This window comes from Anser anser (genome assembly GCF_964211835.1).
Source record: "Anser anser genome assembly, chromosome: 12".
Lineage (NCBI taxonomy): Eukaryota > Metazoa > Chordata > Aves > Anseriformes > Anatidae > Anser > Anser anser.
In genome coordinates this window covers 7,244,233-7,259,072 of record NC_139733.1, presented here as the reverse complement: position 1 = coordinate 7,259,072, position 14,840 = coordinate 7,244,233, and the positions used below count along the sequence as shown (strand labels likewise).

Genomic DNA, 14,840 nt, shown 5'->3' with positions numbered 1-14,840 from the left:
CTGCTCCCAGCACCGTTTTCTGGTGCGTGGCTGCTCCTGCGTCGTCTTCGGGGCCGGCTCTGGGCATCTGGGGCTGGACGTTCCAGCGGTGAGCGGCTTCTTGACTGGGGTCGCCCCCGCTGGCCGGCGGGGAGTCTGCCTTCGGGCACCAAGGAGTGACTGGAGGTTCCTGGTGCCCTCCGACTGGCCAAGCTGGGGGTGCTGCTCCCAGCGCTGGGTTCTGCAGCACGGCTGCTCCTGCGGCGTCTTCTGGGACTGTGCCAGGTGTCTTGGGCCTGATGTACAGGCTGGCAGATTGTCCCCTGTTCTGTCCCTGGCCTTCTCCTCTCAGTCTCCTGGGAACTGTGGGATGGCCCCGGTGCTGCCTGGCTGCTGGTGCTGCTGAGGCTGCTCCTTTCGGGTGCTGGGGAGCCACGGGAGGGCCCCAGAACCTCTGGACTGGAGGTGCTGGGGCCGGCGAGCCCCAGATTGGTACTGGAGGCTGTAAGGGGAGACAGGAAGGTGAGTGGGATGGACTTCCAGACCCACGGCAGTAGAGGCTCTGACCCGTCCAGGGTCAGAGAGACTCTGGCAAGACTGCCCTGAGCTCCTGCAGCCAGGCCTGGCCTGGCCACAGCCCAGCAGCATGAGGCCTTTGCCACTTACCAGTGCCCACGCCAGCGCAGCTGTCGCACTCCCAGGTGCCTGTGCTGTTGGTCAAGTTGGAGCAGCGCCGGTGGGTGCCTTCGGCAGCACAGGAGCGGCACAGGAGCAGCTGCCAGGGCCTGGGGAAGCAAAGAGTTGTGGGTGTGAGGACAAAGTGTCTGAGCCAGGGAGTGGCTGGCACATCCCTTGTGCTCTGTCCTGGCTCCCCCAGCATGTGCTGAGGCTGAGGACGTGGGCAGAGCCCCAGATGGCTGCTGAGGCAACTCACCCCTGTCCCTCCGCCTGCTCCCTGCCTTGTGGGTAAAGGCATTCGCTGACATCACAGCGCTGGTGCCTCTCTTGCAGCGATGCAAAGGCGTTGCCGTCCTCCCAGGTTGGTCCTCTGCAAGAGAAGGGAGGGAAATTGTCCAGTCCCTGGCCATGCGCAGCGCTTGTGCCCTCGTGTCTAGAGAGCAGGGCAGAGGGACACCAACCTGACTGGGATTCGGATCCCCATGATGGCCATTTCGGAACGGAACTCCACCTGGTTTCTGCAGATGGGGCACTGGAAGTAGAGAATGCCTGCACTCACAGCTTGTCCCTGCAGAAGAAACACATGCGGTGAGAGGTGAGCGGGCCCTGGTGCTGCTGAGCACCTGCCGTGCGCGCAGGGTGAGGGGAGGGCTCCTACCTGGATGCAGCCCCGGTGGAACCAGGCGTGACTGCAGGCTGGGCACACCATGGTGTGGTAGGACTTGCTGTCCCCCACAGGGTCCATGCAGATGATGCAGATGGTGTCCTGCTCCGGAGCTGCCTGCACTGCCTGCTGAGGGCGGTGCTCCCAGCAGAAGGACCTGGCGGGGAGAGGGAAGGGAAGGGCAAGGTGAGAAGTGCTGGGCCTGCCGCGGTTGTGGCGAGGAGGGCAGAGGAACGTGAAGGAGCCCCAGGCCCATCCAGGCTCTGGCGCTGCCTCCGGCTCTGCCAGGCTGCTGGGAAGCACCAGCGTGGGGTCCTCTCTTGCTTGGCTGCTGCTGGCAGCCCTTACCTGTACTGCCCAAAGAACTGGGTGACGCATTCTCCCTCCGAGGCGCAGGGGAGATGGAAGCTGCGTTCACAGCCTGTCTCCGTGCAGGTGATGGTGGCCCCTCGCTCGCCACAAACGAAGCATTGCTGAAAAGAACACAGCAGCCCCATTAGCACCAGGCTCGATGCCGCCACCGCTGGCCCCACACCGCTGGGCAGGGCAGGGCACAGGGTGCGGGCGCTGCTGGGTCACGCTCTGCAGACCCCCCTGGCGGACAAGGCTCGTCTGCCAGAGCAGCAGTTTGTCCCGGAGCAGGTTGGAAAGGCTGGGATTGCTGCCTTGGGGTCCAGGCTAAGCTCGCGGGAGCATCTCCTGGCCCAAACCTCCCTGTTCCCATCAGGTCCTCACCTTCTGGGATGCCCGCTTGATTGTGTGCTGTATATCCTTCAGTAAAAATCCCAAAATTCCGACGTGTAGTGATCGAAGCTGATAAAGGCCATTCGCAAGAAACTATAGAATGGAAAAAAGCAGGATCTCGTTAGGGGTCATAGTTGAAGGGACCGTCCCTGGTGGGATGCTGACGGGAACCCTGGGGGAACTCACCAGGCAAAACGTGTGGGCACAGAGTCCATTCCTTTTGTGTATGGGGCCGCAGATGTTCGGGTCAGCATCTGCCCGGCCACACAGCATGCATGCTGGAGGGGAGAGAGCAAATGGCACAGCCATTGAGCACCTTTGCGGGGCCAGGTGTCCCTGAGGGACTGTCCCCAAGGGCCTGTTCTGTCCCTGCCATGCTGGCTGATGGGCAGGGCCAGAGGCTGTGGAGGGGAAGGAGGCACAGCAGGCACAAGGGTCCCAGCAGGCACCCAGAGCCCGACCTGGGCCCCCCCTGCCAAGGAGCAGAGGGGCCCTGCCCCGGGGTGGTTGGGGAGCCCCTGCCTGCCCCTGCCTCCCCTCTCGGCCACAGGCAGCCCTCCCAGCCCCTCCCCGCCCTCCTGTGGGACGGGATACTTTTCTCTCACCTTGCTCCCTCGAGTCGGGAGCCTTCCGCTTCATTTCAGACATGGTGCACTTGGACAGCGAGCACTTGGAGAGTCACTGCCCCAGCGGTGCCGGGGTTTCTCCTCCACACGCTCCTCTGCCGACCCTGAGGGAGAAGCAGGACGAGGGTGAGTCTGCAGCACGGGCCCGAGGTGTGCAACCCCTCCTCCCTCGGCAGCCCCCGGCAGCCCCCTCCTCCCTGCCCTCTCCCCAACTCACCAAATCGCACTGAGGCACGGCCCGAGCCCAGCAGCCTTTTATATGCTCCTCGCCCCCGCGGGTCGCCATGGCCAGCCATTGTGACATCACCACCGCACGCCCCCTGTTTGGGCAGGGACGCCCAAAGCTACCTGGCACCCGCTGTGACAGAGCCCCCGCCTCACAGGGGTGGCTGGAGGTGCCACGCTGGGGCCTGGGCCCTCGGCACCCAAGCAAGAGGGTGGCCGCTCTTGCAGCCGGCACAGGCTCAAATGCCGGGTCCCGCGACACGCGGCGGAGAGGAAGGATTGCTTCCCTCGGCCTGCTGGCAACGCTCCCCGTGCCACAGGCAGGAGCGGAGATGTCCCTCGGACAGGGCTGCAGCCCTGGAGTGGCGGCGCCTGCACCGCACCTTTGGGCCAGCATTGCCGCCCTCCGGGAGAGCCGCAGGACACCTGGCGTTTGGGTCACAGCTTGCTCCCTCCTCACGTCCTTCTCCTACAGAGTTTCTCGAGAGCAGGGTGAGACCAGAGCTCGTTGTCTCCCCCAGACATCAGCAAGAGACGTTACAATGCCAGTGGTCTTAATCGTCTTTACTGCAGTTGACAGTCCAGTCTGAGCCCTGACTCCTTTCGCCAACTCTCACCATCAGGGTTCAAAGCCTCCTAATTAGAATCACAGAATCGTAGAATCATTAAGGGTGGAAACGTCCTTCAAGATCATCTGGTCCAACTATCCCCTACTACCAATGTCACCCACTAAACCATGTCCCTAAGCACCATGTGCAACCTTTCCTTGAACACCCCCAGGTGACTCCACTACTTCCCTGGGCAACCCGTTCCAATTCCTGACTATTCTTTCTGAGAAGAAATTGTAGTGGGCTTACTTGGCAAGTTTTGGTAGCAGGGGCCCATAGGGGTGGCCTCTGTGAGAAGAATCCAGAAGCTGCCCCATTTTAGATAAGGGCCCTGCTGCTGTCCAGAGCCAAGCCAATAAGCGACGTTGTTTGCGTCTCTGTGAGAGCATATTTAAGAAAGGGAAAAAACTGCTGCGGAACAGCAGCTGGGAGAGAGAGAGGAGTGAGAAACAGCCTTGCAGACCCCAAGGTCAGTGAAGGAGTGGGAGGAGGTGCTCCAGGCACCACAGCAGAAGTTCCCCTGCGGCCTGTGGTGAGGACCATGGTGAAGCAGGTTGTCCCCCTGCAGCCCACGGAGTACCACGGTGGAGCAGGGTTCCACGCTGCAGCCCGTGGAAGAGGCCACGGTGGAGCAGGTGGACCTGCACTGAAGCAGGCTGCAGCCTGTGGAGGACCCCCGCCAGAGCAGATTGCGGGCCGGAGCCGCAGCCCGTGGAGAGGAGCCCACGCAGGAGCAGGTGACCTGGCAGGAGCTGCCGCCCGTGGGGGACCCAGGTTGGAGCAGTGTGCTCCTGATGGATGGACCCCGTGGTACGGACCCGTATCTGGAGCAGTTCTTGAAGAGCTGCTGCCTGTGGGAAGCCCACGCAGGATCACTTTGGGAACGACTGCATCCCACGTTGGAGCAGGGGAAGAGAGTGACCGAGAAGGAACGGCAGGGACAAAGTGCTACAGACTGACCACAACCGCCATTCCCCCATTCCCCTGCTCCGCTTGGTTAAAGAGGTAGAGGAGGGTGGATGGGGGGAAGGTGTTTTGGGTTTCTGTCTTTTGTTTCCCACTTCTCTAGCTTGTTAGTAATAGGAATAATTCTTAATGTCTCCCTTCTGTGAGTCTGTTTAGCCTGTCACAATAATTGTTGAGCGATGTCCCCATTCTTATCTCAACCCTTGAGCCCTTTGTATCGTTTTTTCTCCCCCTTTCCTGTTCAGGAGGGGGAGTGAGAGAGAGGCTGCGGTGGAACTTGGCTGCCCACCCGAGAAAACCACCGCTAATTTCCAAACTAAACCTCTGGCGCAACTTGAGGCCATACTTTCTAGTCCTATCACTAGCTGTCTGTGAGAAGAGGCCGACCCCTAGCTCCCCACGACTTCCTTTAAGGTAGATGTGGAGAGCAGTAAAGTCTCCCCTGTGTTTTCCGTGTTAAGATCCCACTTTCGGATCCAAAGCTGACAAAAGAGCAAACGTTAGCGGGGGTGGGTACGGTAAGCCCCCAAGCCACCACGACAACACAACCCTTCCCGTCACCCAACCCCCCTCTAACCCCTCATATTTATAGAACTTAAAATGGGGAGGGAGGGAGCTTTCCTCACAAATAAGGCTTTGCACCTTAAAAATGCAGCTCTGCACCTTACAGTGCACCTGGGGGCCCTAAAAATAAGGCATTGCGCCCTGAAAATGACAGCCTGGGCCGTAAAAGTGAGGGTGTAAGCAATAAGAAGCCAGCTTTGTCTCCAGAGAGCAGTCTCAGGGCCCTGAACAAACGGGCTTGGTCCCTACAAAGGAGCCCCTGGGCCTGCAAACTGCGGGTTTCGGTGACTGCGTTGGGTCTGTCTAGGACGGAGTCACCTTTCCCTGCAGCAGCCCACACAGTGCTGTGCTCTGCGGTCGTAGCTGGAGCAGCACTGGTATCACTCCAGCGTTGTGTCTATTGCTGCATAGTGCTGGCACAGCATCAGGACTCCCTCCAAGCCCCCAAGAGCCAGCAGGCTGGGGGTGGGCAAGTGATGGGGAGGGGACATCGCCAGGGCAGCTGACCTAAACCAACCAAAGGGATATTCCATAACACCTGATGTCACACTCAGCAATAAAAGGGGGGCTCTCGTGGGGGAGGGGGCTGTCCTCCTGAACAACCGCTACGCGTTTTGAGGCCCCGCTTCCCAGGACGTGGCCGAACATCGCTCGTTGATGGGAAGTAGGGAATAACTTTTTTTTCTTTCTCTCTGTGCTTCCGCGCGGCCTTATTGCTTCTTTTGTTTCTTTTTTCTCCCCATTCCCTTTCCCTTTAATTAAATCGTTCTCATCTCAAACCTCGAGCTCTTTGTGTCGTATTTTCTCCCCCTTCCTCTTTGGGGGAGGGGGGGGTGGAGTGAGAGAGCGGTTGTGGTGGAGCTCGGCTGCCCACCCGAGTAAAACCACCACAGTCCTTTTTGGCACCCAACGTGGGGCTCGAGGGTTGAGATAACAGCAGAATTGATTAAAGTAGTTATAAGTAACATACTTGCTAGTCACAATGTTCGGTTTGCTGTTAATATTTTTATTGTATTGTATTGTTATTGTATTGTATTGTTAATATTTTTATTGTATTATTACATACAACATAGTCACACTAGTGACTATGACACGAGACACTAGTGTGACTATGTTGTATGTAGTCCGTTCTCTGTTCTCTTTGTTTTTCCTCTATATCCGATCGGAGAACGTGTTGAAATCTGTGTTTGGTTTCTTTATCATGCTGTGCTGTAACATGCTGGCCTTCAGTTTTGTCTGGTACTCAGGCCCTGTATTGTTATCATTCTGGTCTCCTGGAGATTATCTTTTTGGATATATTAAGAATTACACCGCCTTCTTTTTCTCCCCTAGTAGTCAATTTGTGAATAATATCGGGGGTGGTGCCTTCTTCTTCTCTCCCTGTGGGCTAATTGCAGCAGCAGTTGAGTATTTTGGATACCCTTGGTCGGATGTTATCCTCCTGTTACTAGTTCTAGTGTTTTTCTTCCTCCCTAAGGTCAAACAATTTATTAAGAATATCATCCAAGGACCTGCCCCGAGACAAAGTAGTTGTGGGTGGCAAGGTGTGTGGGGGGATATGGGCAGGTACGTGTCACGGTTTTCTCCTCCGATGGTTCTTAACTTCACCCCTGAACAAGTGCAAAATCCAAGAAAACTGGTAGAACGTTTGAAAGACGTACGCCCTGACCCTGGCAATACCAGAGAACTCCATCAGCTTGCTGCACTCTGCTGGGGTCTGGCTTACGCCTATCAAATGTCAATTGTCACTGCCCAGCACCCTCAAGGGGATAGGGAGGTTTCTGAATTTGACGACGAGATAACACAGACTGTGACCACCCCAGAGGACCAACCATCTATGGCATCAGTCGCCCCTATAGGCAAGACAAAACAATGGAAACGGAAGTCAGCTCGTTTAGTAAGGGAAGAAGCTCCTCCTAAGGAGGAGGGAGAAGAGAAAAAGGCAGGCAGCTCTAAAGCAGCGTCATCACAACAACGTCAGGGAGAAGAGACCGAAACCATAAATGAATCAGAAACCACTTGATCTCTATCCTTAAGCGAGTTGCGAGAAATACGAAAGGATTTCAGTGGTCATCCAGGTGAGCACATCCTCACCTGGCTGCTTCGATGCTGGGACACTGGGGCCAGTAGCCAACAACTAGAAGGCAGTGAAGCCAAGCAGCTGGGATCCCTCTCTAGAGAAAGGCTCATTGATAGAGTAATTGGGAGAGGGGCACAGGTTCTCAGCCTCTGGAGGCGACTCCTGGCAGCTGTGGAAGAAAGGTATCCCCAGAAGGAAGATATTGTATATCAAGTAGGCAAGTGGACCACTATGGATAAAGGTATCCAGCACCTGTGGGAATCAGCTGTGCTGGAGATGATTTATAGTGATTTGGACAATGCCCAGACACCTAAAGACCCTGATGAAGTCCAGTGCACAGCATCCATGTGGCAGAAGTTGGTACGGGCTGCACCCTCATCACATGCCAGCACACTGGCAGCAACGGATTGGGAGGAGGGGATGGGGCCAACAGTGGATACTATGTCCAACCAGCTTCATAAATATGAAGAAAATCTCTCTGCCCCAGTACGGGCCTGTATTTCAGCCGTGGAGAGACTGTCCCAATGGTTAGAAGAACACATAAGTTCCTCCTCACCTAGATGGAAGAATCTTTCAGCCATTAAGTGCCAGCATTCTCCGGCTCAAGCAAGGGAGAATCCAGGACGCACACCACGGGGTACCTTGTGGTTTTATTTACGTGACTATGGGGAAGATATGAGGAAGCGGGATGGTGAACCGACATCGGCCCTAGCTGTTCGGGTACATGAACTGCAGAAAGATACAGCAGCAAGAAAAGAGGCCCCTAGGAGGATCGCTGCCCCAGTTTCTGTTGGGCAGTCCCCCAGAGGCAGTAGAAGGGCTAGTATTACTCCTGACCCTGACGAAGAGACCTCTGCTTCACATTTGGAAGAATTAATTGACAGATGCTCCAACCAGGCCTAGTGGGGCCCTGCCTCTGGCCAGGTAGAGGAGAGGGACAACCGGATTTACTGGACTGTGTGGATTCGATGGCCTGGCACACCAGAACCGCAGAAATATAAAGCTTTAGTGGACACAGGCGCACAGCGTACCCTAATGCTGTCAGGCCACCAAGGGGCAGAACTCATCTCTACCTCTGGTGTGACAGGGGGATCCCAAGAGCTAACTGTGTTGGAAGCTGAAGTGAGTCTAACTGGGAATGAGTGGCAAAAGCACCGTATTGTGACTGGCCCAGAGGCTCCGTGCATCCTCGGCAGAGACTACCTCAAGAGAGGGTACTTCAAGGATTCAAAAGGGTACCAGTGGGCTTTTGGCATAGCTGGCTTGAGTACAGAGAAGATTAAGCAGCTGCCTACCCTGCCTGGTCTCTCAGAAGACCCTTCTGCTGTAGGATTGCTGAGGATTGAAGAACAGCAGGTGCCAATTGCGACTACAACTGTGCACCGGCGGCAATATCGCACCAACCGAGACTCCCTGATCCCTATCCATGAGTTAGTTCATCATCTGGAGAGCCAAGGAGTGATCAGCAAGACTCACTCGCCTTTTAATAGTCCTATACGGCCAGTGCAAAAGTCTAATGGCGAGTGGAGGCTAACAGTGGACTATCGGGGCCTGAATGAAGTCACGCCACCACTGAGTGCTGCAGTGCCAGACATGCTAGAACTCCAGTATGAACTAGAGTCAAAGGCAGCTAAGTGGTATGCTACAAAAGTGGTATGCTACAATCGATATCGCTAATGCATTTTTCTCCACCCCTCTGGCAGCAGCATGCAGACCACAGTTTGCTTTCACTTGGAGGGGCATTGAGTACACTTGGAATCGACTGCCCCGGGGTGGAAACACAGCCCTGCCATTTGCCATGGACTGATCCAGACGACACTGGAACTGGGGGACGCTCCTGAACACCTGCAGTGCATCGATGGTATCATCGTGTGGGGTAACACAGCAGAAGAAGTTTTTGAGAAAGGGAAGAAAATAATTCAAATTCTCCTGAAAGCTGGCTTTGCTGTTAAACAGAATAAGGTCAAGGGACCCGCACAGGAAATCCAGTTCTTGGGGGTAAAATGGCAGGATGGACGTCGCCACATTCCGACGGATGTGATCAACAACATAACGGTTATGTCTCTGCCAAGTAGCAAAAAAGAAACACAAGCTTTCCTAGGCCTTGTGGGATTTTGGAGAATGCATGTGCCAGGCTATAGTCAGCTTGTGAGTCCTCTATATCGAGTGACTCGGAAGAGGATCTATATCGAGTGACTCGAAAGTGGGGCCCCGAGCAACAACAGGCCTTTGAACAACTCACACAAGAAATAGCTCGTGCAGTAGCCCTTGGGCCGGTTCCATACCGGACCAGCTGTGCAAAACATACTTCACACTGCAGCTGGGGAGCATGGGCTCACCTGGAGCCTCTGGCAGAAGACCCCAGGAGAAACTCGAGGTTGACCTGTGGGTTTCTGGAGCCGGGGCTATCGAGGATCAGAAGCCAATTACACCCCAACTGAAAAGGAAATATTAACAGCATACGAGGGGATTCGAGCCGCTTCAGAAGTTGTTGGTACAGAAGCACAACTCCTCTTGGCCCCACGGCTACCTGTGCTACATTGGATGTTTAAAGGGAATATCCCCACTACACGTCATGCAACCGACGCTACGTGGAGTAAGTGGGTAGCGTTAATTACACGGCGGGCTCGAATGGGGAAACCCAACCGCCCAGGAATCCTGGAAGAGATCATGGACTGGCCGGAGGGCAGGGATTTCGCAGTGCTGACAGAAGAGGTAACCCACGCTGAAGAAGCACCACCGTACAATGAGTTGCCAGAAGACAGAAAGCAGTATGTGTTGTTCACTGACGGATCCTGCCGTGTGGTAGGGGGCCATCGGAAGTGGAAAGCTGCTGTGTGGAGTCCCACACGACAAGTTGTGGAGGCCATGGAAGGGGAAGGTGAGTCGAGTCAGTATGCAGAAATGAAAGCTATACAACTGGCCCTAGAGATTGCTGAAAGAGGAAAATGGCCAGTACTGTATCTCTACACTGACCCATGGATGGTGGCAAATGCTCTGTGGGGGTGGCTGCGGCAATGGAAACAGAACAACTGGCAGCGCAGAGGTAAACCTATCTGGGCTGCTACCCTGTGGCAAGATAGTGCTGCCCGGGTAGAAAACCTGGCTGTAAAGGTACGTCATGTAGATGCTCACATGCCTAAGAATCGTGCCACCGAAGAACATCAGAACAACGAAGAAGTGGATCGAGCTTCGAAAATTGAAGTAGCCCAGGGGAGTACATACCGACAGTCCTTCCGGAAGAATGATAAGAAATTGGAAAAATAATTGGCCTTTTGGAAAGGCCCCTTTTGCGTCTCCTGCACCCAAGCTACTCTGACTACTACCTGTTACTGTTACTAAGAGCACAGTCCAAACGCTTCTTAAACTCTGACAGGCTTTGTGTCACGACTACGTCCTTGGGGAGCCTGTTCCAGTGCGCGACAACCCTCTCGGTGAAGAACCTCTTCCTGATATCCAGCATAAACCTCCCCTGCCACAGCTTGACACCGCTCCCTCGGGTCCTGTCGCTGGTCGCTAAAGGGAAGAGATCGGCGCCTGCCCCTCCGCTCCCCCTCGTGAGGAAGCTGTAGGCCGCGATGAGGTCTCCCCTCAGCCTTTTCTTTTCCAGGCTGAACAGGTCAAGTGACCTCAGCCGCTCCTCGTACGTCTTCCCCTCTAGGCCCTTCACCATCTTCGTTGTCCTTCTCTGGCCACTCTCCAACAGTTTCACATCCTTTTTGTACTGTGGTGCCCAGAACCGTACACAGTACTCGAGGGGAGGCCACACCAGCGCAGAGCAGAGCAGGACAATCCCTTACCTCGACTGTGCTTGGTGCACCCCAGGGTATGGTAGGCCCACCTGGCTGCCAGAAGTATTTGAGTGTTTGAGTATTGCATTGAGTAATTCAGTAGCTTTTGGAAGCCAAAGTTCCCTTCGTGATGTTCACATGTTGCGTATATGACTGTGATCAATGAATATTGTAGTACGCTCCAGTTTCTAGGATGTTACACCTAGGTGAGTGTAACTTGCAGTCTTGGATACTCACTGGGTCAGACTGTTTGTCGTCCCTTCATAACACCTAAGGGACAACAAATGTGTGTTTTCAGTTTGTGTCATTCTTTTTAGAAGCTGGATAACTTTCACCTTTAGGGATCAGGGTCTTTGTTAACAAAGACTGAGATACGCACCTGGAGTTCTTTTTCCCAAACCTTATTTTTCTTCAGTAAATGAGAGTAAGTGTCACATAGCCAAGAGGATACAACTAAATTTGCGTTACGTTTGAGGAGAAATGTGCCAGAATTAAGGGAACATTGCTTGATTTCTAATCTTTTTGGGGTAAACCTTTTCTATTTGTCAGTAGAAAGGAGCTCTGTGGTTTTGTAATATTTTTTTTTCTTTTCAGAGGGATGTCAGTTTCAGTTTTGGTGTATCATCCTAGAGTCCCTTTCTTGCAAATTGCCAATGTTTTGCTGTCAAAGGGATTTAAAGAGATTTTGATAAGTTACTGTCTGAAGTCTTGTGTTGAATTGTTAAGCAAAACATGCTGTTTGTCTGTAAACAGGTAAGTGACTCCTGCTGTTAGACATAGGGTAGTCTCCAGCAGTTGCTTTGTTTTAAGAGGGCAGTGCTGCTAGCAGAAGGGTCTTTGACAGTTGTCATCTGTGCACTTCTGATGATCACACAGGAACTGATCTCAAGGGCTTTTTATTGAGGAAACCAATTATATGGTTTTCAAGATAACAGCCGTTTTTGTGGTGATAACAAGGGCTATTGCATCAAGCAGCAGTCTCAACTTCATAATTCTCGTTGCTTTGTCGGAATAGTTTTCTGAAAGGAGCAGTTCTGGTCAGCTATAAATGTGTGATTTGAAGAATGGTGGTTTGTATGCTCATCATTTCGCCTGGCTTCGGAAAAACCGGGGTGCTCTTGGTTTGCACTGAGTCAGAATGGCCGCAAGAGGGAGATGCTGGCTTGGATTTGTAACTTTGCAGCTCCATCTAGCGTTCACCTTGTCTGAAGTTTACGGTTATATTTACAGCTGAATTAAATATTCAGTGTTTCACTAAGGAGTTTTCTTCTATGCTGGTAGTAGGCAGTGTTCTTTAGAAAGTGAAGCTAAAGTGAAGCTTTCTTTTTCTTTTCTGTAGATATTTTAGTTAACTGTTTTTGAAAGGCAAGTAGAACACCTTCAGTATAAATGCTGTCGCTTGTCACACTCTGCATTAATTAGGCTCTGAGGTGGTAAGCATACATCTAAATTTTAACGTGCATAAAAACTTCAACAGTTAGCTAGCTGAAATGTATACGCAGAAAGTTGATGAAACTACATTAACAAATCTATATATATTTGTGAGACACTTATATTTAAGTTGAAGCAGTCTCAGTTGTAAAACACATGCACTCAGTGTCGTGCTTTGGATTTGAGTTAGGGTCCAGCTACAACTTGACCGTGGGTGATATTTTCTGCTTTAATAAGGTCACTTTTGGGTTGTGTGTGTAAGGTAAGCCACCTCTGTTGGAGTGCACAGCTCTGAAAGACTTCTGGGTTTGACTCTTCCATGGTAGAACTTGATGCTGCTGAGAGTTTCTTAGACTTTATCAATCTTAGAGTTTGGGTTATGTAACTTTCCTCATGTTAGTGACCACTCATAGGAAATACTTTTCTTTTACTAGAGGCCCAAGGATAAATCTGGTTGCATTCCACATTTTCTCGATATGATAACAGGCTGATCCGTATCTTTTGATATTCTTCTTTCAGGCTGTAGATGGAAATCAGTGCAGTAGTCTTCCTTTGTTTTGTGTCAAAGATTATGCATTCAATCATCGAAGACAACAGTGACTTAAATACAGGCCCAGGTTCTCAAGCACAAAGTGACACAGCCTGCAGGAAAAAGCATTGCTTGCCAAGATGGGGTTGGTTGCTTAGCAATGGGCTATTTATCTGGAAAGGACCACAGAAAAATGATTGGGATGGTTTGAAAACATTCAAGTAAAAAGAGCTTTTAAAGTCAGCACTCTAACAATTTGCATGTGGAATCTGAAATGAACGGATTCTGCAGAAACTTGGATCTGTAGTTGAATTTGGCATGATAAAGACTTGCCCCCTCCTGCCTTACTTATAAGGTAGCCAATCTGCAGACTATACCACTGGACATGTAGGTCAGTGAGAACTGATAAGCTGATTTATGTGGGTGATCCTTTAGCAAACCCTGTGTTGTTCAGATACAAAGAAACATAGGGTTTTGTCCATCACGTGAGCATGTGATGAGTTGCAATGTAAAGTACCTTACTCTTCCAGCTACTGTTCATCTTGAGCATTGACTCAATATTACAATATTAAGTACTTTCTTCATTAATTCAAGAAGACGCAAGGATTCATGTACGCTACAGGCCATATTGAAGATGGCATAAGGGAGTTAAAGATTGGTGTGAGAATGATCTTGGACTGGAACAGAGAGAGAAATGAACTAACAAAGGAGAACATTAATGTAACTTGCGGCACCATAAAACTGTGTTCAATGCTTTGCATGCTGAGCTGTGTCCTCTTGTGGAAAATGCTCTTGGGATTGTCAGGATTTACTCAGAGTGGGACACGGTTACCTGTAGCTCATGTCTTCTCTGTTTTTTAGCACTGGCTGATGTAGTAGGTGCTCCAGATGACGTGACGAGTGAGCAGCCATGTCACTACACATCTCTCTAAATTATGGCTGATTTCAGCCTTGTTAATCAAAGAAATTTCAGGTTGTCGTTATATTCAGGAAATTTGAGAGAGATTATTCAGCAATACTGATTTGTGTTCCATCTGAATATTTCTCTGTTCTGTGAAGTCAGTACACAGAAAACTGAGCTGTTAGAATCAGATAAAACTAAGTATTCGCCAATAATACAGTCACAGTGAATTTCTTTACTTTTGACTTAAAAATACCACCTTTAGTTGATGATTGGTTAAAAATGTGTCTTTCAGAACAGCACTCCAGCTAGAGCAGAACCACACTTTGCAGTTGCTCTATTAAATTTGAAACTCCAAGTGTTATTTCATGTTTCTTGTTTACTTCCAGGTGGGTTTTCAAGCAGCTGTATGACAAAGGACTAGTATATAGGGGTGTTAAGGTCATGCCTTTCTCAACTGCATGTAACACCCCACTGTCCAACTTCGAGTCCCATCAGAATTACAAGGTCAGTATCTGAGTACATGATGCATTGCAGTCTAATCTATAGCATCCTCTACTTGGATTTGTAAGGCTTTAGTATTTTTTTGCTTGATACATAGGCATGTTGTTATATTATGAGCTGATAGCCAAAAAAAAAAATGCTTTTTTATTGAGTTTAGCTGTGTTTGTTTGGATTATTTGATCTTTGCATTCTTCCTTCTTCTTGGTTACTACTTACAGGTATTTGAGGCATATACTTTGTTTTACTCTGCTAAATTACTCTCATTTCCTCTTTTGGCTTTCAAGGTGAATATTGCACTTGTGCTGGGTTTTTATTGTAAATACTTGCAGGAAAGCTGTAGCATTCCCTGGCTGTGCAGATCTGAGAAGAGGAAGGGTCTTTACAAAGTTGAAATCTCTCGTGGGAGATTAGTAAGGATTATCAAAGATCATGTTTGGTTGTAGCTCAGTGTTATTATAGGTCTTGTAAGAATTGTTAACTCAGATTGATAAACTCCATGTAATGTTTTTCTTAATATAAAACTAAGTATACCATGCATTTTTAAGATGAT

General features: G+C 51.1%; 1 protein-coding gene across 5 annotated transcripts in view; it reads left to right on the top strand.

The window, feature by feature from the left end:
• Positions 1 to 14,840, top strand: part of IARS1 (isoleucyl-tRNA synthetase 1) — a 118,895-nt gene that overhangs the window by 16,697 nt on the left and 87,358 nt on the right. For 4 of the 5 annotated variants that reach the window (XM_083796504.1, XM_083796501.1, XM_083796502.1 and 1 more), the window contains exon 7: positions 14,176 to 14,293. In XM_083796504.1, the coding sequence (XP_083652630.1) occupies positions 14,176 to 14,293 (118 nt within the window). Of the gene's footprint in view, positions 1 to 3,514; positions 4,530 to 14,175; positions 14,294 to 14,840 lie in introns of those variants that run through there. The other variant, XM_083796505.1, reaches the window with a different exon arrangement.